This window comes from Rhinolophus sinicus, chromosome 12, assembly GCF_057876585.1.
Source record: "Rhinolophus sinicus isolate RSI-liver-muscle chromosome 12, RSI-T2T, whole genome shotgun sequence".
NCBI lineage: Eukaryota > Metazoa > Chordata > Mammalia > Chiroptera > Rhinolophidae > Rhinolophus > Rhinolophus sinicus.
This window is the reverse complement of record NC_142512.1, coordinates 31,365,979-31,379,179: the sequence shown is the minus strand read 5'-3', so window position 1 is coordinate 31,379,179 and position 13,201 is coordinate 31,365,979. Positions and strand designations below refer to the sequence as shown.

Here is a 13,201-nt window from a genome sequence, read left to right as displayed (position 1 = left end):
CAATTTTTCCCATTCTTCATTTTCTGTTCCCCAAATGCTCATTCTCTCAGCCAGTTCTTTTGATATTTTATCCATATCTCTACATAACATGTTTATGTTGCTAATTCTTTTTTCAATTGTAGCCATTATCTCACTAAGGAAGATAGATGATGATTTCTTTTTTATACCCCTCCACCCTCTTATATGCATATACATTTCCTGCCCCCATATCCTTCTTATTGTAATTTTAGTAAAGTCAGTATTTGTTGCTTACATTATAATGATCGTGTAAATTCTATTATTTTTCCTTCCTGGATAACTTACTTTTTGTCTTCCCTGTAGTTAATAATCATCTTCAATTGTATTTTCTTATTTTTCTATGTGGTTATGACTAATGAATCCCCAAGCTATTCTCTAATTTTATCGATTTTCTCACAATACAATCAGATACATTAGTGTTGTTTCAACTGCATCTTCTTAAAGAAACCTCTCATGGAGCCCTCTGACCTCTGCCAATCTAGACTGGTTACTGGCTCCCTCTGTGTCTGGTGCACAGCTGTCACCCTAGGATCCCCTTTCACCACTATATTAAGGACTCTTCTTGCCACTTTCCAATATTAGATTTCTTTTTTTCATCCTATGTCTTCCTTTTTCTTGGGTTAGTCTCTCATTTTGGGTGGAGTGGAGCCTTTCTTCTAGTAGCTTCCTGAGAGGATACTTGGGAGCTAATTTTTGGACACACTGAATGTCTAAAGATGTATTTATTCTACTTAACATTTATTAAGGATTTGAATGAGTATAGAATTCTCGGTTGAAATCATTTTCCTTCAGACTTTGAAGGCATTGCTTCATTGTCTTCTCGCTTTCAGTGCTGGAAGTCTGATGCCATTCTGATTCCAAAGTTTTATATGAAACCTATTCCATTCTACTACTTTTGAAGGTTTTTGTGTTGTTGTTGTTGTTTTAACTTTTATATTCTAAAATTTCACTGTTATGTGCCTTCAAGTGATTCTATTTTTGTGCGTTGCACAAAAAAAGGGCTGCACACTTGGCAAGCCCTTTTAATATGGAACCATATACCCTTCAATTATGGGATATTTTCTTAAATTATTTCTTTAATTATTTCTTTCTCTTCTTTTTCTCTGCTCTCTTATACAAAAACTCTTAGTCAGATGTTGAACCTCACAGACTAGCCCTCTTATTTTTTCTTTTTCTCCCTCTCCAACTTTTCATCCCCATGTCCTTTTGCTCTACTTTCTTAGAGATTCCCCCAACTTTACTTCCTAGGCTTTCTATTGGGTTTTTCAGACTGTGATAACATATTTTTAATTTTCAGTGCTCGTTTGTTCTCTGAATTTTTCTCTGACAGACTCCTACCTTTGTTATGAGAATGTAATGCCTTTGCTTGTCTCTGAGGCTATTAATGACAGGCTTTGTTTCTTTTTATATTTTCCTTTTTCAGCATAGTCTCTCTAATTTGCTCTTTTGTTTCTTTGTTTTGGCCTCTGTCTTTCTTGTTACGTGCTTTTCACAACTGCCTGGTGATCCTTGGATGTTTGCTCAGATTTAAGAGAAGGGAACTCAATAGCTGTTGGGAAGCTCTGAGCACATGGGCAGGGCTCTTTATTTATAGGCTTCACTGTAAGGTGATCTGGCACAGCCTTATCTTTAGGAAAGCAATGAAGCCAGTGTCAGAATCTTGAAGTGTATTCTCTTAGGCCAGTCAGAGTCTCCAGAGAAGTTTCTTCCAGTGTCCTCCCTAGAGAGGGTGTAAGTCTGAGTACCAGTGTTCCAAGAGTCCAATGGGGAAATATTCTGCATGGAAACTTTCATTTAATCCCCCTGTTTTGAGTACACACCACCTCTTCCCCCTATTTTTAGCTATATTCTGTGTCTCCCACTCTAGAGAGCTCTGTTTTTATGCTTTTCAGAGAACAAGCCACTAGCTGTCTTCTAGAGTGGGGAAGGGGTATTTGTCCACCTATGCAGGGTGCAGGAGGAGATCTAGAAGTCTAACTACTTTTCAAGCAGACTTCAACACGTCCCCCTCACTAAGCTCCACGTTCAGCCCCACTCCCAGCAGTGTATGGTGCCCATGGGGTGACTCCGGTTACTTCTCAGCTTTCTCTACTGCTGGCTTAGGATTCATCTTTCTCAAGTCTGCTAAATCCATCTGTCCATTTGCTTTCCAGCTACCAAAATGCACTTGCTTTTGTCTCCTTTCCCATCACTTTGTCTTTATAGATTTTTAAAACTCTTTTTAGGGAGGTTTTGGGAGACAGTGGTAAGTGATGAATATGTTCAGTATCTGCCTTTCACCAGAAGTCCCTGCAGCAGCATCTTCAAGCAGGATATGACCCGCCAAATTCTTGTTCAAGTCAGAAAGACGTGCTTTTCCTTTGTTCTGCCAGGAATAACCATCACCGGCACAGGCTTGAAGCTGGCATGAATGCTTGTGTCTGTCGGCTCACTCCCTGCTGCTCCTATAGGATCATGGGCAGAACCACACTTAGCCACGGGCCATCACCCGGGATTCCATGCCTAACAGCACTGACATGAGCTATGTTCTCATCCCCAGTAACATGTCTGTCACGAGTTTGGTGATGACCCCAATAACCTCAGCTTCCCTTCATTGCATTCAAGATGAGAATTGAAATCAGTGATCATCTAGTTCAGTTCCCTGCAGCACCGTTTGCAGAAACTGTTACAGGAAGTCTACTCCTTTCATCAAAGAGAGCTCCAGCTTGTAAACAGAAGAGCTGAACAGGTGCAATGGATGCTTTTCTCACCACAGTAGCCATGGAACCTTGCACATAGTAGTGTCCCAGTAAATACTTACTCTGGGGAATGAATGTGTCAGTTTTTCTGGGTACTGGCTTTTTTCAATCTTAGACAATCCATTTAACCTTTCCGTGTCAGTTTCTTCTCCTGAATAATAAGGATGGTAGTTATGCCTATGCCTACAACTGTTTTTGTAAGCCAACATGCGTACTAGAAAAAACTTCCCCAGAATGTTAGCGGTGGTTGTACTAAAGAGGCAGGATGATATGGGTAGTTTTGTTCTGTTTTTTCTATTCTCCAGATTTTCTGTATTGTGCTTATATTAATTTTATAATGAAGAAATGTAATGGAATATGTAGACTAACAAGAAGAGCTTTGTCAGCATGAAGAAACATGTGAATATTAAATGGCAGTGGGGGAAGAGGGGAGGAAGGGAAAGGAGTTGACACCATTCCTTTTCATCCCATCTTAGAATAAAGCACTGATGCAGAGAGGAGAAACAAAACACCTAAGTGGTGTCCCCTGGAATTGTAAATGCTACTTATCTCCAACATTGTTAAAGAGCTGCTCATTAATTAAGTTGACCACTAACATATCGAGATACAAAAGCTTCTTGTAGGAATGAATGAGCTGAATCCCTACGTGAAACTGAGGTTAAGTGGCACTGAGGGGGCAGACGAGAGGAAGGCAGGGAGGTGGGAAGAAGGCACCTGGAGTATTGTTCTGCCAGTGGGATTTACACTGTAGTGTTTTCTGTCTTCTAGAAAGTTCAAAATTACAAACCACGGGCCGCAAGCAGTCAGTCTCAAGGAGCCTGAAACACCTATTCCATTCCTCAAACAAGTTTGTGAAGACCTTGAAACGGTAGGTCCTATGTCATTTTTCCAGGAAGTCTTAACTTCTTAGGAATCAGCTGATTTTGGTTCTGGGTGGAAACTTGGTAGAAATTTCTTTTTTGTTATTAAAAAAATATAAAGTCCATATCTCTCATTCCCCTTCACCATTTTCACCCATCCCTCTACCCTTCACCCCTGTGGCAACCATCAGTTTGATCTCTGTTTCTATGAGTCTGTCGATGGTTTGTTTTTTAGATTCTACATATAAGTGAGATCATACAGTATTTGTCTTTCTCTATTTCACTTAGTATAGTACCTTCTAGGTCCGTCCATGTTGTCGCAAATGGCAAGATTTCATTATTTTTTTTTAATGGCTGAGTAATTGTACAGCATAGGGAATATAATCAATAATATCATAATAATTAACTTTGTACAGTAACAGATGGTTACTAGATCTATTGTGGTGATCACTTCATAAATTACATAAATGTTGAATCACTATGTTTTACACCTGAAACTCATATAATATTATATGCTAACTATACTTTCATTTAAATTTTTAAATAAATAAATATGTATCACATTTTTAAAACTACAAAGTTCACTTTTCTCCTGAGAATTTGGACAAGATAATAATTTCTCTGAGTTCTAGTTCGTGAACTTTTCATATTTAGCAAGAATATGCTCGTAGGTATATTTTAAATTATCTTTTTCATATCCAAAAATATTTTTTTCCCTGATTCAGGCTTGGTAGAAAAAGATGGTTGAGGACAATTTTTATTTCGTTTTTTTCTTTTTTTTAGGGGACTCTACATAGCTGTTATATTTTATTACAAAGACAACATTTTAGTCACCAATGAAGATCAAATACCAATTGTTGAAATAGATGACTCTCACACCAGTTCCATTACACAAGATTTTCTGTGGTTCACGAAGGTATACTGAGTTCTGATTTCATTTTCCCCCATTTGCACCAACGTTACTCCGCATAAATCTCTGAAACCTTAGTTGGGGGTCTCCAGTGATCAAAGTATTAGGGTGGGAGTGAATTATCTCAAAGGTCTCTTTCAGCCCTGAGATGCCCTATGTCATACAAAATGCCAAAAGAGCGTCTACACTACATTTTCAAAGCAAAGACGCTTGCATCCTGTCAGATTGTGTCTCCACTGTTCTGAGTTATGGGATCATTTGGCAAAGACTAAAATGTGGATCTGACTGTTTCATTAACATTCAGATCCTTTTCCAATTGGACAGAGATCAAAAAGTTGTTTTGCGTGTATCTGAAAATGGACTGGAGAGCAAACATCAGGGGTCAGGTTTCCTTCTCCCTGCTGTGCTTTGATGCCACAACCTAAATCATGTACTGGCTCAGACAATGATAAGCCCTCGTGACTTCTTTTGCAGCTGTCTTGTATGTGGGACGATATAAGGTGGCTGAGGCAAAGCGTACCTATCTCCATGTCCTCATCCACAGTACTGCAGATTCGGCAGAAGATGCTCGCAGCAACCGCCCAGCTACAGGTGAGGGGTCAGGTTTCAACCCAGACGTCCACGGGAATCTGAGAAAAACTTGGTTAGTTCAGTTCCAGTCGCACCTAGAAAGGAAAGGGTGGGCTCCTTCCTCTGTTAGATCCCTAGGCACATGAGGGCTTCTCGGACAGTCTGAACTGTACACCTACCTATGAAGGAACCTGTGCCTTTAGCAGTCTCCGGCAAGAGGAGCGGGGCTCTCCCTTGAAGAGTCTCGGAGTGACCCCCTACACAAGGAGTGAGGAGACCTGAGTTCTAGATTTGATATTAATAAGTCAACTCATTTCTCCTTTCTGGGCCTCAGTTTCATCACTGGCAAAATAAGAGTTTGACTAGGTCACTTGAAGAAGCCTTGCTTCTCGGGCCTCCTGTGCTTTTATGAGAGTATGGAGATGGAGAAAGAGACCAGCAGATAATTCTGACATGTTTCTTGGCTTGATGTTTTTGGTAAAGCACAGGTATTTGCTTACTTAAAACAAAAACAAAACCTCTTAAAAGTTTACCTTTAATCCTGAATTTATTCATTCTAGGAGTCCCTAATATCGCTACGAGTCCCTCCAAGAAATGACATTGAATTCTAACCAAGCTTTTCTGGGTTTTCCTCTTATTGTTTTCTGGTATTCCCTGAATTGGTGGTTCTTAGCACAGAAAAACATCTGCTATATGGAAATGGGGTTTTTAAGAGCTCTCTGAGGCTTCAACAGCGATCAGTATCTACCTACAAAGCTATATATGTAACAAGGATCTATGTAAGCTGTGTTTGTCCGGGCAATTCTAGCCAAGGCATCAAAACAAAACAAAACAAAAACGTATTTCTACGGCTCCACCCCCACCTGCAAGGAACTTCATTTCTTGACCCATGTAATAATAATTTGACTTCCTGCAATAATAATAATTATTGTGTTGCCAGTATAATTAATTCTGAAAAGTAACTCTTACCCCTTCTGTGCTATATACTCCATTCCATAAGCACTTTACTACCTTGTGTCTTCAATGGCCTGAATATTTTAGCAAATACCATGTTTCCCCAAAAATAAGATCTAGCTGGACAACCAGCTCTAATGCGTCTTTTGGAGCAAAAATTAATATAAGACCTGGTATTATATTATATTATATTATATTATATTATATTATATTATATTATATTATATTTATTATATTATAAGAGCGGGTCTTATATTATAGTAAAATAAGACCGGGTCTTATATTAATTTTTGCTCCAAAAGACGCATTAGAGCTGGTTGTCCGGCTAGATCTTATTTTGGGGGAAACACGGTAGAGCTCTCCATTTCAACTCACTCTCCATTGCAAAATCTTCTCCTTCAACTGAAGAAAAAGTTCTTGGAGCTGGGCCGTAATAGCTGTGCTGAATGCAAAGTGCCCCTTCCTTTCACTACTAACCAGCGTGAGTTGGACCAATCCACTATTCTTCCCATGCTCCTCCATGAGGATACAGTCATTTCCCAGGAGGCTCAGATCCCTACTGGACTCTCCCATTAGCCCACTATCCAGCCCAGACATGCCTGGATCGCAGACTGAACAACCTTAGGATTTCAAATGGGGCTCTGGATTGTATGGTTGTTGGAGGCTTTCTAGAACAATTTCAGCTGACATCAGTAACAGGAGAAGGATGAGGCTGTCACAAGCCAGATGCTGAGGGGCTAGAAGGAAGCCATGATGGTCAGTGTTCCCAACTCAACTCCTCCCATTGCAGTAGCTCTTGGATTTCCTTGCCCCGATGTATTGGCCCTACCACTTTTCATAATGCATCAGCCCCCTTCTGAGGTAATTTCCCTCCTCGTCTAGCTTGGGTTCCTTGGCCCATCATAATCACTCCCTTGAAAATATTCTAAATTTCTGGCCACTGTCTCCCTCCATTTTAATTTGGAAAAATCCCAAGCCTGGATGAATCCAACATGTCTACACTGGAGTAGTTGCACATTGCTGTAGTAAAGTCACACAAAAAAGGGGGGTTTTACTGGTTTATGTTAAATTCATTACTATAATTCCCATATGTAATGTTACCTAGTGATCGCATTCCATTTCTCTACTAAATTCACTTTCCCAAACTACAAGGCAACTATTTAGAACCTTCTCCATTCTCCCACATCCCTTCCCCTTCCCTACGTTCTCCATCCTCATATCAGGTGATAACTTCACTTTGTAAGTCATTATGAAATAAATGGGAATTAATTATTTTTCCGTCACCAAATTTCAAAGCGTCTTGCATTGACTCCACTTTCTCTTCCCTCCTATTCCAACAGATAAAGTCTTACTCCTCCCAGCAAGGCTTCTCCCTCCACGTGTGCTCTGGGTCCCAGTTCTTCCCTCCCATCTTATTTAAACATACTCCAATTTCATGTCCCCTCAAACCACCACCACCCCCACGTGCCCTTTCAGCTACCAAGCTCTCTCTCTTCTCTTCCTTAGGCCCGAATGCTTGAAAGAGTTGCCTACATTCTCCTACTCCATTTACTTCACCACTCACCAATCAGTTCTCAGCCTCCTCCCTGTCTTCCGCTACCACCATGCCTACCAAACCGCCCTCCCAGGCCACCAGTAATCAGAGGAGACGATGCTCATAAAGCTTGGGTTTCAGGGCCCCTCACTTGCACGAGCCCCTGTGAGTGTGGGGGGTCATAGAGTGTTTTAGGTGGGGAGGGGTTGAGTTGCAATCAGGGAGCATTTCTGGTAAACTGCCTAAAGAAATCTCAGGGGACAAGGGGACCAGAAATTTTAAATGCTCCAGTATTTGGGGAGATTTTCCTTTCTCCTTCTAAATATTCACTTTTACATGTAATTTTTATATTTGTAATTTTGTATTCTTTGTCTTAAAGACAGCCCCAAAATTACATGGTATAGCCCCCTACAAAATCTGGATCTATTCCGGCCAGTGACTTCATTTCACTCCATCCAATGGACACTTTTAAATCCTCTTTGCAGCTGACATCTCAGAAGTGTTTGATACACTTGGTCCCACTCTCCTTTTTTAAACTGCCACTTCCTTTAGCTTCCATGACAACATAATTTCCAGATTTGTCCAACTTCTGGCCTGTCTTTCACAGTGTCTTTTGCTAGCTCACTTGCTGTGTCCTCTGCTTAGAATCCTCTTCTAATCGCTTTGCCTTGCTAATTCCTGCATGTCCTTCAGACCTCAGCTTAAATTTTATACTTCCTCAAGGAGCCCGTCTCTGATCTCCTGATTAAGTGAGTCACGCTCACAGCACCTTGTATTATTCTTCATTCAGATTGGTGGTCATAATCCCATTAGTTAATTTTCATCCTTATTTGGTTAGTGACCCACATGGACTGTGAATCCCTGAGCTCAAGGAATGTATCTTTCTTGGTCACTGCTTCTTCTTCCATGGGTGGCATGTGGCAGACCCTCAGTAAGTGCTGGTTGGATAAATTATGTCAATCCAACCCCCGTGCCCCAAAGATCACACTTGAGGATACCCCCATCTAACCAAAGGGACAAAGGATCACAGAAATGTACCTCATGCTATAGTTACCACCTGGATAGTTCTCCAGCCCTGCCTGGTGGCCAGCACCTATTAGTACTCAGTACCTCTTAGTACTCAGTACCTCTTACTACTCAGTACCTCTTAGTACTCAGTGTTAGCCTTTATGGTACCCATCAAAAGCCAGAGCACTGTTGGGAATTCCTTCCTTCCTCCTTTCTGCCTGCCTGCCTAAATAATAGGAGTCATTTTCAGCTTTTTTGTAGGACATGTTGCCTAAACTATTTGCTGATCTTCAGAATGAAAATGGAATACTGAAACCACCTTGTGTGTGTGTGGAATGGGGAGGGCGGGGCAGTGACAAGGCCCAGAAACACCTTTCAGAAGAGGGAGAAAAATAAATTGGGGGAAACTGATGCTCATTTAATATTTTAGGTCTGTTCATTCCTACCCTAACATGGTTTACAATGTTCTGAGGAAAGTAAAAATGCATTCTTGAATAGCTTGACTGGCATCCGCCATGCTCTGTTGATTTACCTCTTGTATATCTCATTTTACTCTCCTCCCCTTTCCAGCATCACGACCACTGCCTGATCACTCCAGTTACAGCAGAAGCTTTCAAAGTCATCCTCTTGCTCCCAGTCTTAGCACTCTCCAATCCGTTCTCTACACTCCTGCCAGAGTAGCCAATTAAAGATTCTGACCATGTCATTCCCAGTCATACTCTTTCAAGAGTGGCCCACTTTATCATGGCAATCAAGGCCCTCAAACCATCTTTCTCCTCTTTCTATTTCCATAGCACCGACTTGCCTTCATCACAGTGCATACCAACCACCGTGCATCATCCTGTACCTTATTTTCCAGTTTCTGCCTTATAGGGAGGCCCTTTAATACCTAATAGTAAATAATAGTTGTGAAACAACACCTTTCTTTTATTTAACAGAATACATGCCAGGCACGGTGTTAAGTGCTTTGCAAACTATATCTCATTTAATCGTCACCACACCCTGATGCGAAAGTACTATTATTGATATTAATTTAACAGATGATAAAACTGAGGGCTAGAAAAGTTAAATAACTTGCCCAAGGTCACACAAGTAGGAAGTAGCAGAGTCTGGATACAACTCCAAATCTGTATAACACCAAGGCCTGCATTCTTTCCAATAGTTCATCATCTTATTGTGTGTTCATTTACAAAAGCAGACAAAATTTTTTAATAGAAGAAATTATCCAAGTTATAGTGAAAAAGGAAAAAGTAGAGTTCTATTCTGCATCATTTGGAGCTGATTTAGAAGTAGCCTTACATTTTATTTGAAAGAAGGTAAATTATGGAATAATTAATTGATTAATATAATTAGTATTACTTAGGCAAGAGGAGACACAAGTATCTGCCAGCATTTGGATTAAAAAAAAAAAGATGAAAAAGCCTGTAAGTGGCTGAGACCCCACATTGTTTTTCCTACTCTTAGGGAAATGACAGAGGCCCCAAGAGGCAGAAGTATGCATTGCTCTTACGTTAAGAGGTGTCCAAACTACTTATTTTCAAAATACAGTAATAATCTGACACTATAGATTGAGTTACATTAAACTTTCCTCCTCCATAGCTTTTAGAAATGAGTGTTAGTGAGTAAAAATCCAGGTAATGATTTATGAATACTGTGTCTTTTTCATTTTTCAATGGGATTGGGGGGAAGGTTTCCCAAAATCTTTCCTCTTCTTTTCCAGGCCTTCATATCTCTACTCTGGAATTCCTTCAACTTCCCATGTCACCCCAAACTGACTGAAGATCTCTTGTGCATCTGTCTAGGGCTTACTGACCGTCTTGTGCTTTGTGCTGGTTATAGCCTAGATGCATTCCTGTGAGCCAACGGGTGGCTTTTATTCCTCTTTACCTTGTAGGTTCCCAGATCTCCTAACCTTGACAGTATAGCATGACAGGTATTAACATGGTATGGTTTTCCTATAAGCGCTAAAGAATCTCAAATTTCCCCCTGTGAGCATAGTCGTAATTTATTTTCACAAGGACATTCTGTTCTTAAATTGGGTGCTCCCCAGAGCTGACTATCCAACCCAATTTGATGTCAGTAAAGAATTTCAGGAAGACTTTTTAAGTGCTGTCTTCTTCAGCCCATTAGTCATCATAATATCAAAGATAACAGTAAACCACTGATAAATCATTTTATTTAAAATGATCACCTCATTCAATGTCTACCCACCAGCTTTAGACCAAAATAAATCATATTTTCCAGTGTCCTAATGATAATATGTCAATTCAGCCAACAAAAAACAATTATTAAGCTCTTACTATGTGCCAGACAGTGTGCAAGGAACCCAGAGACACAGAGACAAAACCACGATGATCTCATGACATGTACACCAATATGCAGAAAAGCCAGAGTCATGCTAAAATGCAGATTTGTACAGGCAACAATGGGGGACAAAAGAGAACATGGTAAATTCTACCTGAGAAAGTTGGGAAAGTCCTCCCAAAGAAGGTGAAACCTGGGCTGAGTCTTGACAATGAGTAAGTGTAAGCCAGGGTGGGATTCCAATTAGAGCAGTAAAGAAGGCTCATACCCTCCCTGTATCAAACTTGAGAGTTTACAGAATTCTTTCTCATGCATTGCTTGACTTAAGCTCCCAAACACTCTATAAGGTAAGGATTATGATAAGGGATATCTGAGCTTTAAGGACTCTTAATTTTAGATGATGAAATTCAGGGCCAAAGAGAGTAAATAATTTTTCAGAGGTCAAAGAGTTAATGAACAGCAGCCAGCCCTGAAATTCAACACCAGTGTAACTAAAGGCCTATCAGCAGTGCTATGCTTGCTGGAGCCAACTGGCTCAAGGAGAGCCAACTGTGAAGTATTCAGGAATTTGGAAAGCCTATTGTCAAAATCTTAGTAGCTTGAAATCAGCCAATGGTGGGAGTATTTACACCACAGAAATTGGCATATGCTATAAATCAGCCCCCCTCCCTCTTTTGATAGCCAGTTTATTGGCATAGCACTGCTATTGGCCAGCATTACTTTGCAGCAAACTGCTTTATATAAAACTATAGTACTGCAGAAGGCTGGATTCAAAGCCTTACCCAATTGGTTCTCTATGATTTACAGGTCAATTATTGGAAAGGAATAATCTGACTGAGTGATTAGGCCATTTTTTAAAACAGTAATCCTGCCAAATGAATTTTTACATGTGAATAATTACTCATGGATTTTTTTTCCTTGTGTCCTGTCTTTATGAATTAAAAAAAAAAAAAAAAAAGATTTAAGGCACAATCCTTACCTGTGAGGGAACATTCCAGTGTTTTTGTGGATGTGGATACTGTGGCTCATTCATTTTTAGGTCATCCTTGCTATGTTTACAAATTCCAGTTCTCCTTTTGCTCTCCTGCTAACAGGTTATCTCATCAGCATTTGTGTAAGCTCACAAAAATAACAGATAGAAGCTCTGAGATGATTTATAATTTAAAAAAAAAAAAAGATATTCCAGGTAAAAGGGTATTTTATCCTGTCCATCCAGTGCTCTAGGTGCTCTGCAATCCCTCATATTTGTGAAATTGTTTATTTTAATCACACCTAGCACCTACCTGGGCCCCTCCACATTTAATGTGGCAGCCTTCCCTTCCTACGTTTCTAAAAATATTGTCTGCCTCAGTTGACCTAGCTCACAAACAATTTTAACAAAGGGTTTTTTTAAAAAAAGAACTCCTTGCAATGCAGATAAGTCAAACCAGGCCAATCTCCCAATTAAAGTATCTTGAAGGGAATGTGCAGCCATTTGGGTCCTGTACAATGTGCTACACTGTCAATTCACTTCTTCATTTTAAACAACCCCATTTCATACCAGCTTACTGTAGATCTCTTGAAAACTCCACAAGCAACATACTTGAAATATCAGGCATTTTTCTTTAAAACATCTGGGATTCTCTTCAAGTGCTGGTAACTGAGGTTTATGTGCTGGTGTGTCTATGTGGGTGAGAGATATTTACAGATATTGAATTTGCTTAAAAAAACATAATTTTTATGCCTCTTGCTATAATCTTTGCAGGCTTATGGTGAAGGCATTTTCTGAGAGCTTCTGTTAAGTACATTTCTATCATGCCACATATTCTAATATTCTAGGTTTCAGTCTGCTAAAAAAAAAAAAAACTTCTCAGAAACATCAAATAATTATTCATAGTGTCTTTTGTTGCAGTTGTGTTGCTTTGTTTGTACGTCATCTAAGCCACCAGAAATCTATTTGTTTCTAGAACTTACTTGGAACACACAACTTGGGAAGAGTTTACTACGAGCCCATTAAAGACCGGCATGGAAACATCCTTATAGTCACCCTCCGAGAGGTGGAGATGCTCTATTCGTTTTTCAATGGCAAATGGATGCAGATCTCAAAGTTGCAAAGCCAGAGGAAGTCTCTGTCAACACCTGAGGAGCCAACAGCCTTAGACATTTTACTGATAACCATCCAGGTATGTCGTCTTTTCAATTTCCTAATATATTTCAGACGCTCAACACACTTATTGAGGCTCTAGTGAAATACACCAAGAGCCATTTCCGTGTACAGTGATGGAATGGAGCGGGTTCTGAGATGTGTCATTGTTTGTATTCCACA

At 40.0% G+C, this 13,201-nt stretch overlaps 1 protein-coding gene across 3 annotated transcripts in view; it reads left to right on the top strand.

Moving 5' to 3' along the window:
- ANKFN1 (ankyrin repeat and fibronectin type III domain containing 1) overlaps nt 1-13,201 on the top strand; it is a 378,383-nt gene that overhangs the window by 316,490 nt on the left and 48,692 nt on the right. For all 3 annotated transcript variants that reach the window (XM_088802168.1, XM_088802169.1, XM_088802167.1), the window contains exons 11-14: nt 3,525-3,624; nt 4,400-4,532; nt 5,001-5,117; nt 12,843-13,058. In XM_088802168.1, the coding sequence (XP_088658294.1) occupies nt 3,525-3,624; nt 4,400-4,532; nt 5,001-5,117; nt 12,843-13,058 (566 nt within the window). The remainder of the gene's footprint in view (nt 1-3,524; nt 3,625-4,399; nt 4,533-5,000; nt 5,118-12,842; nt 13,059-13,201) is intronic.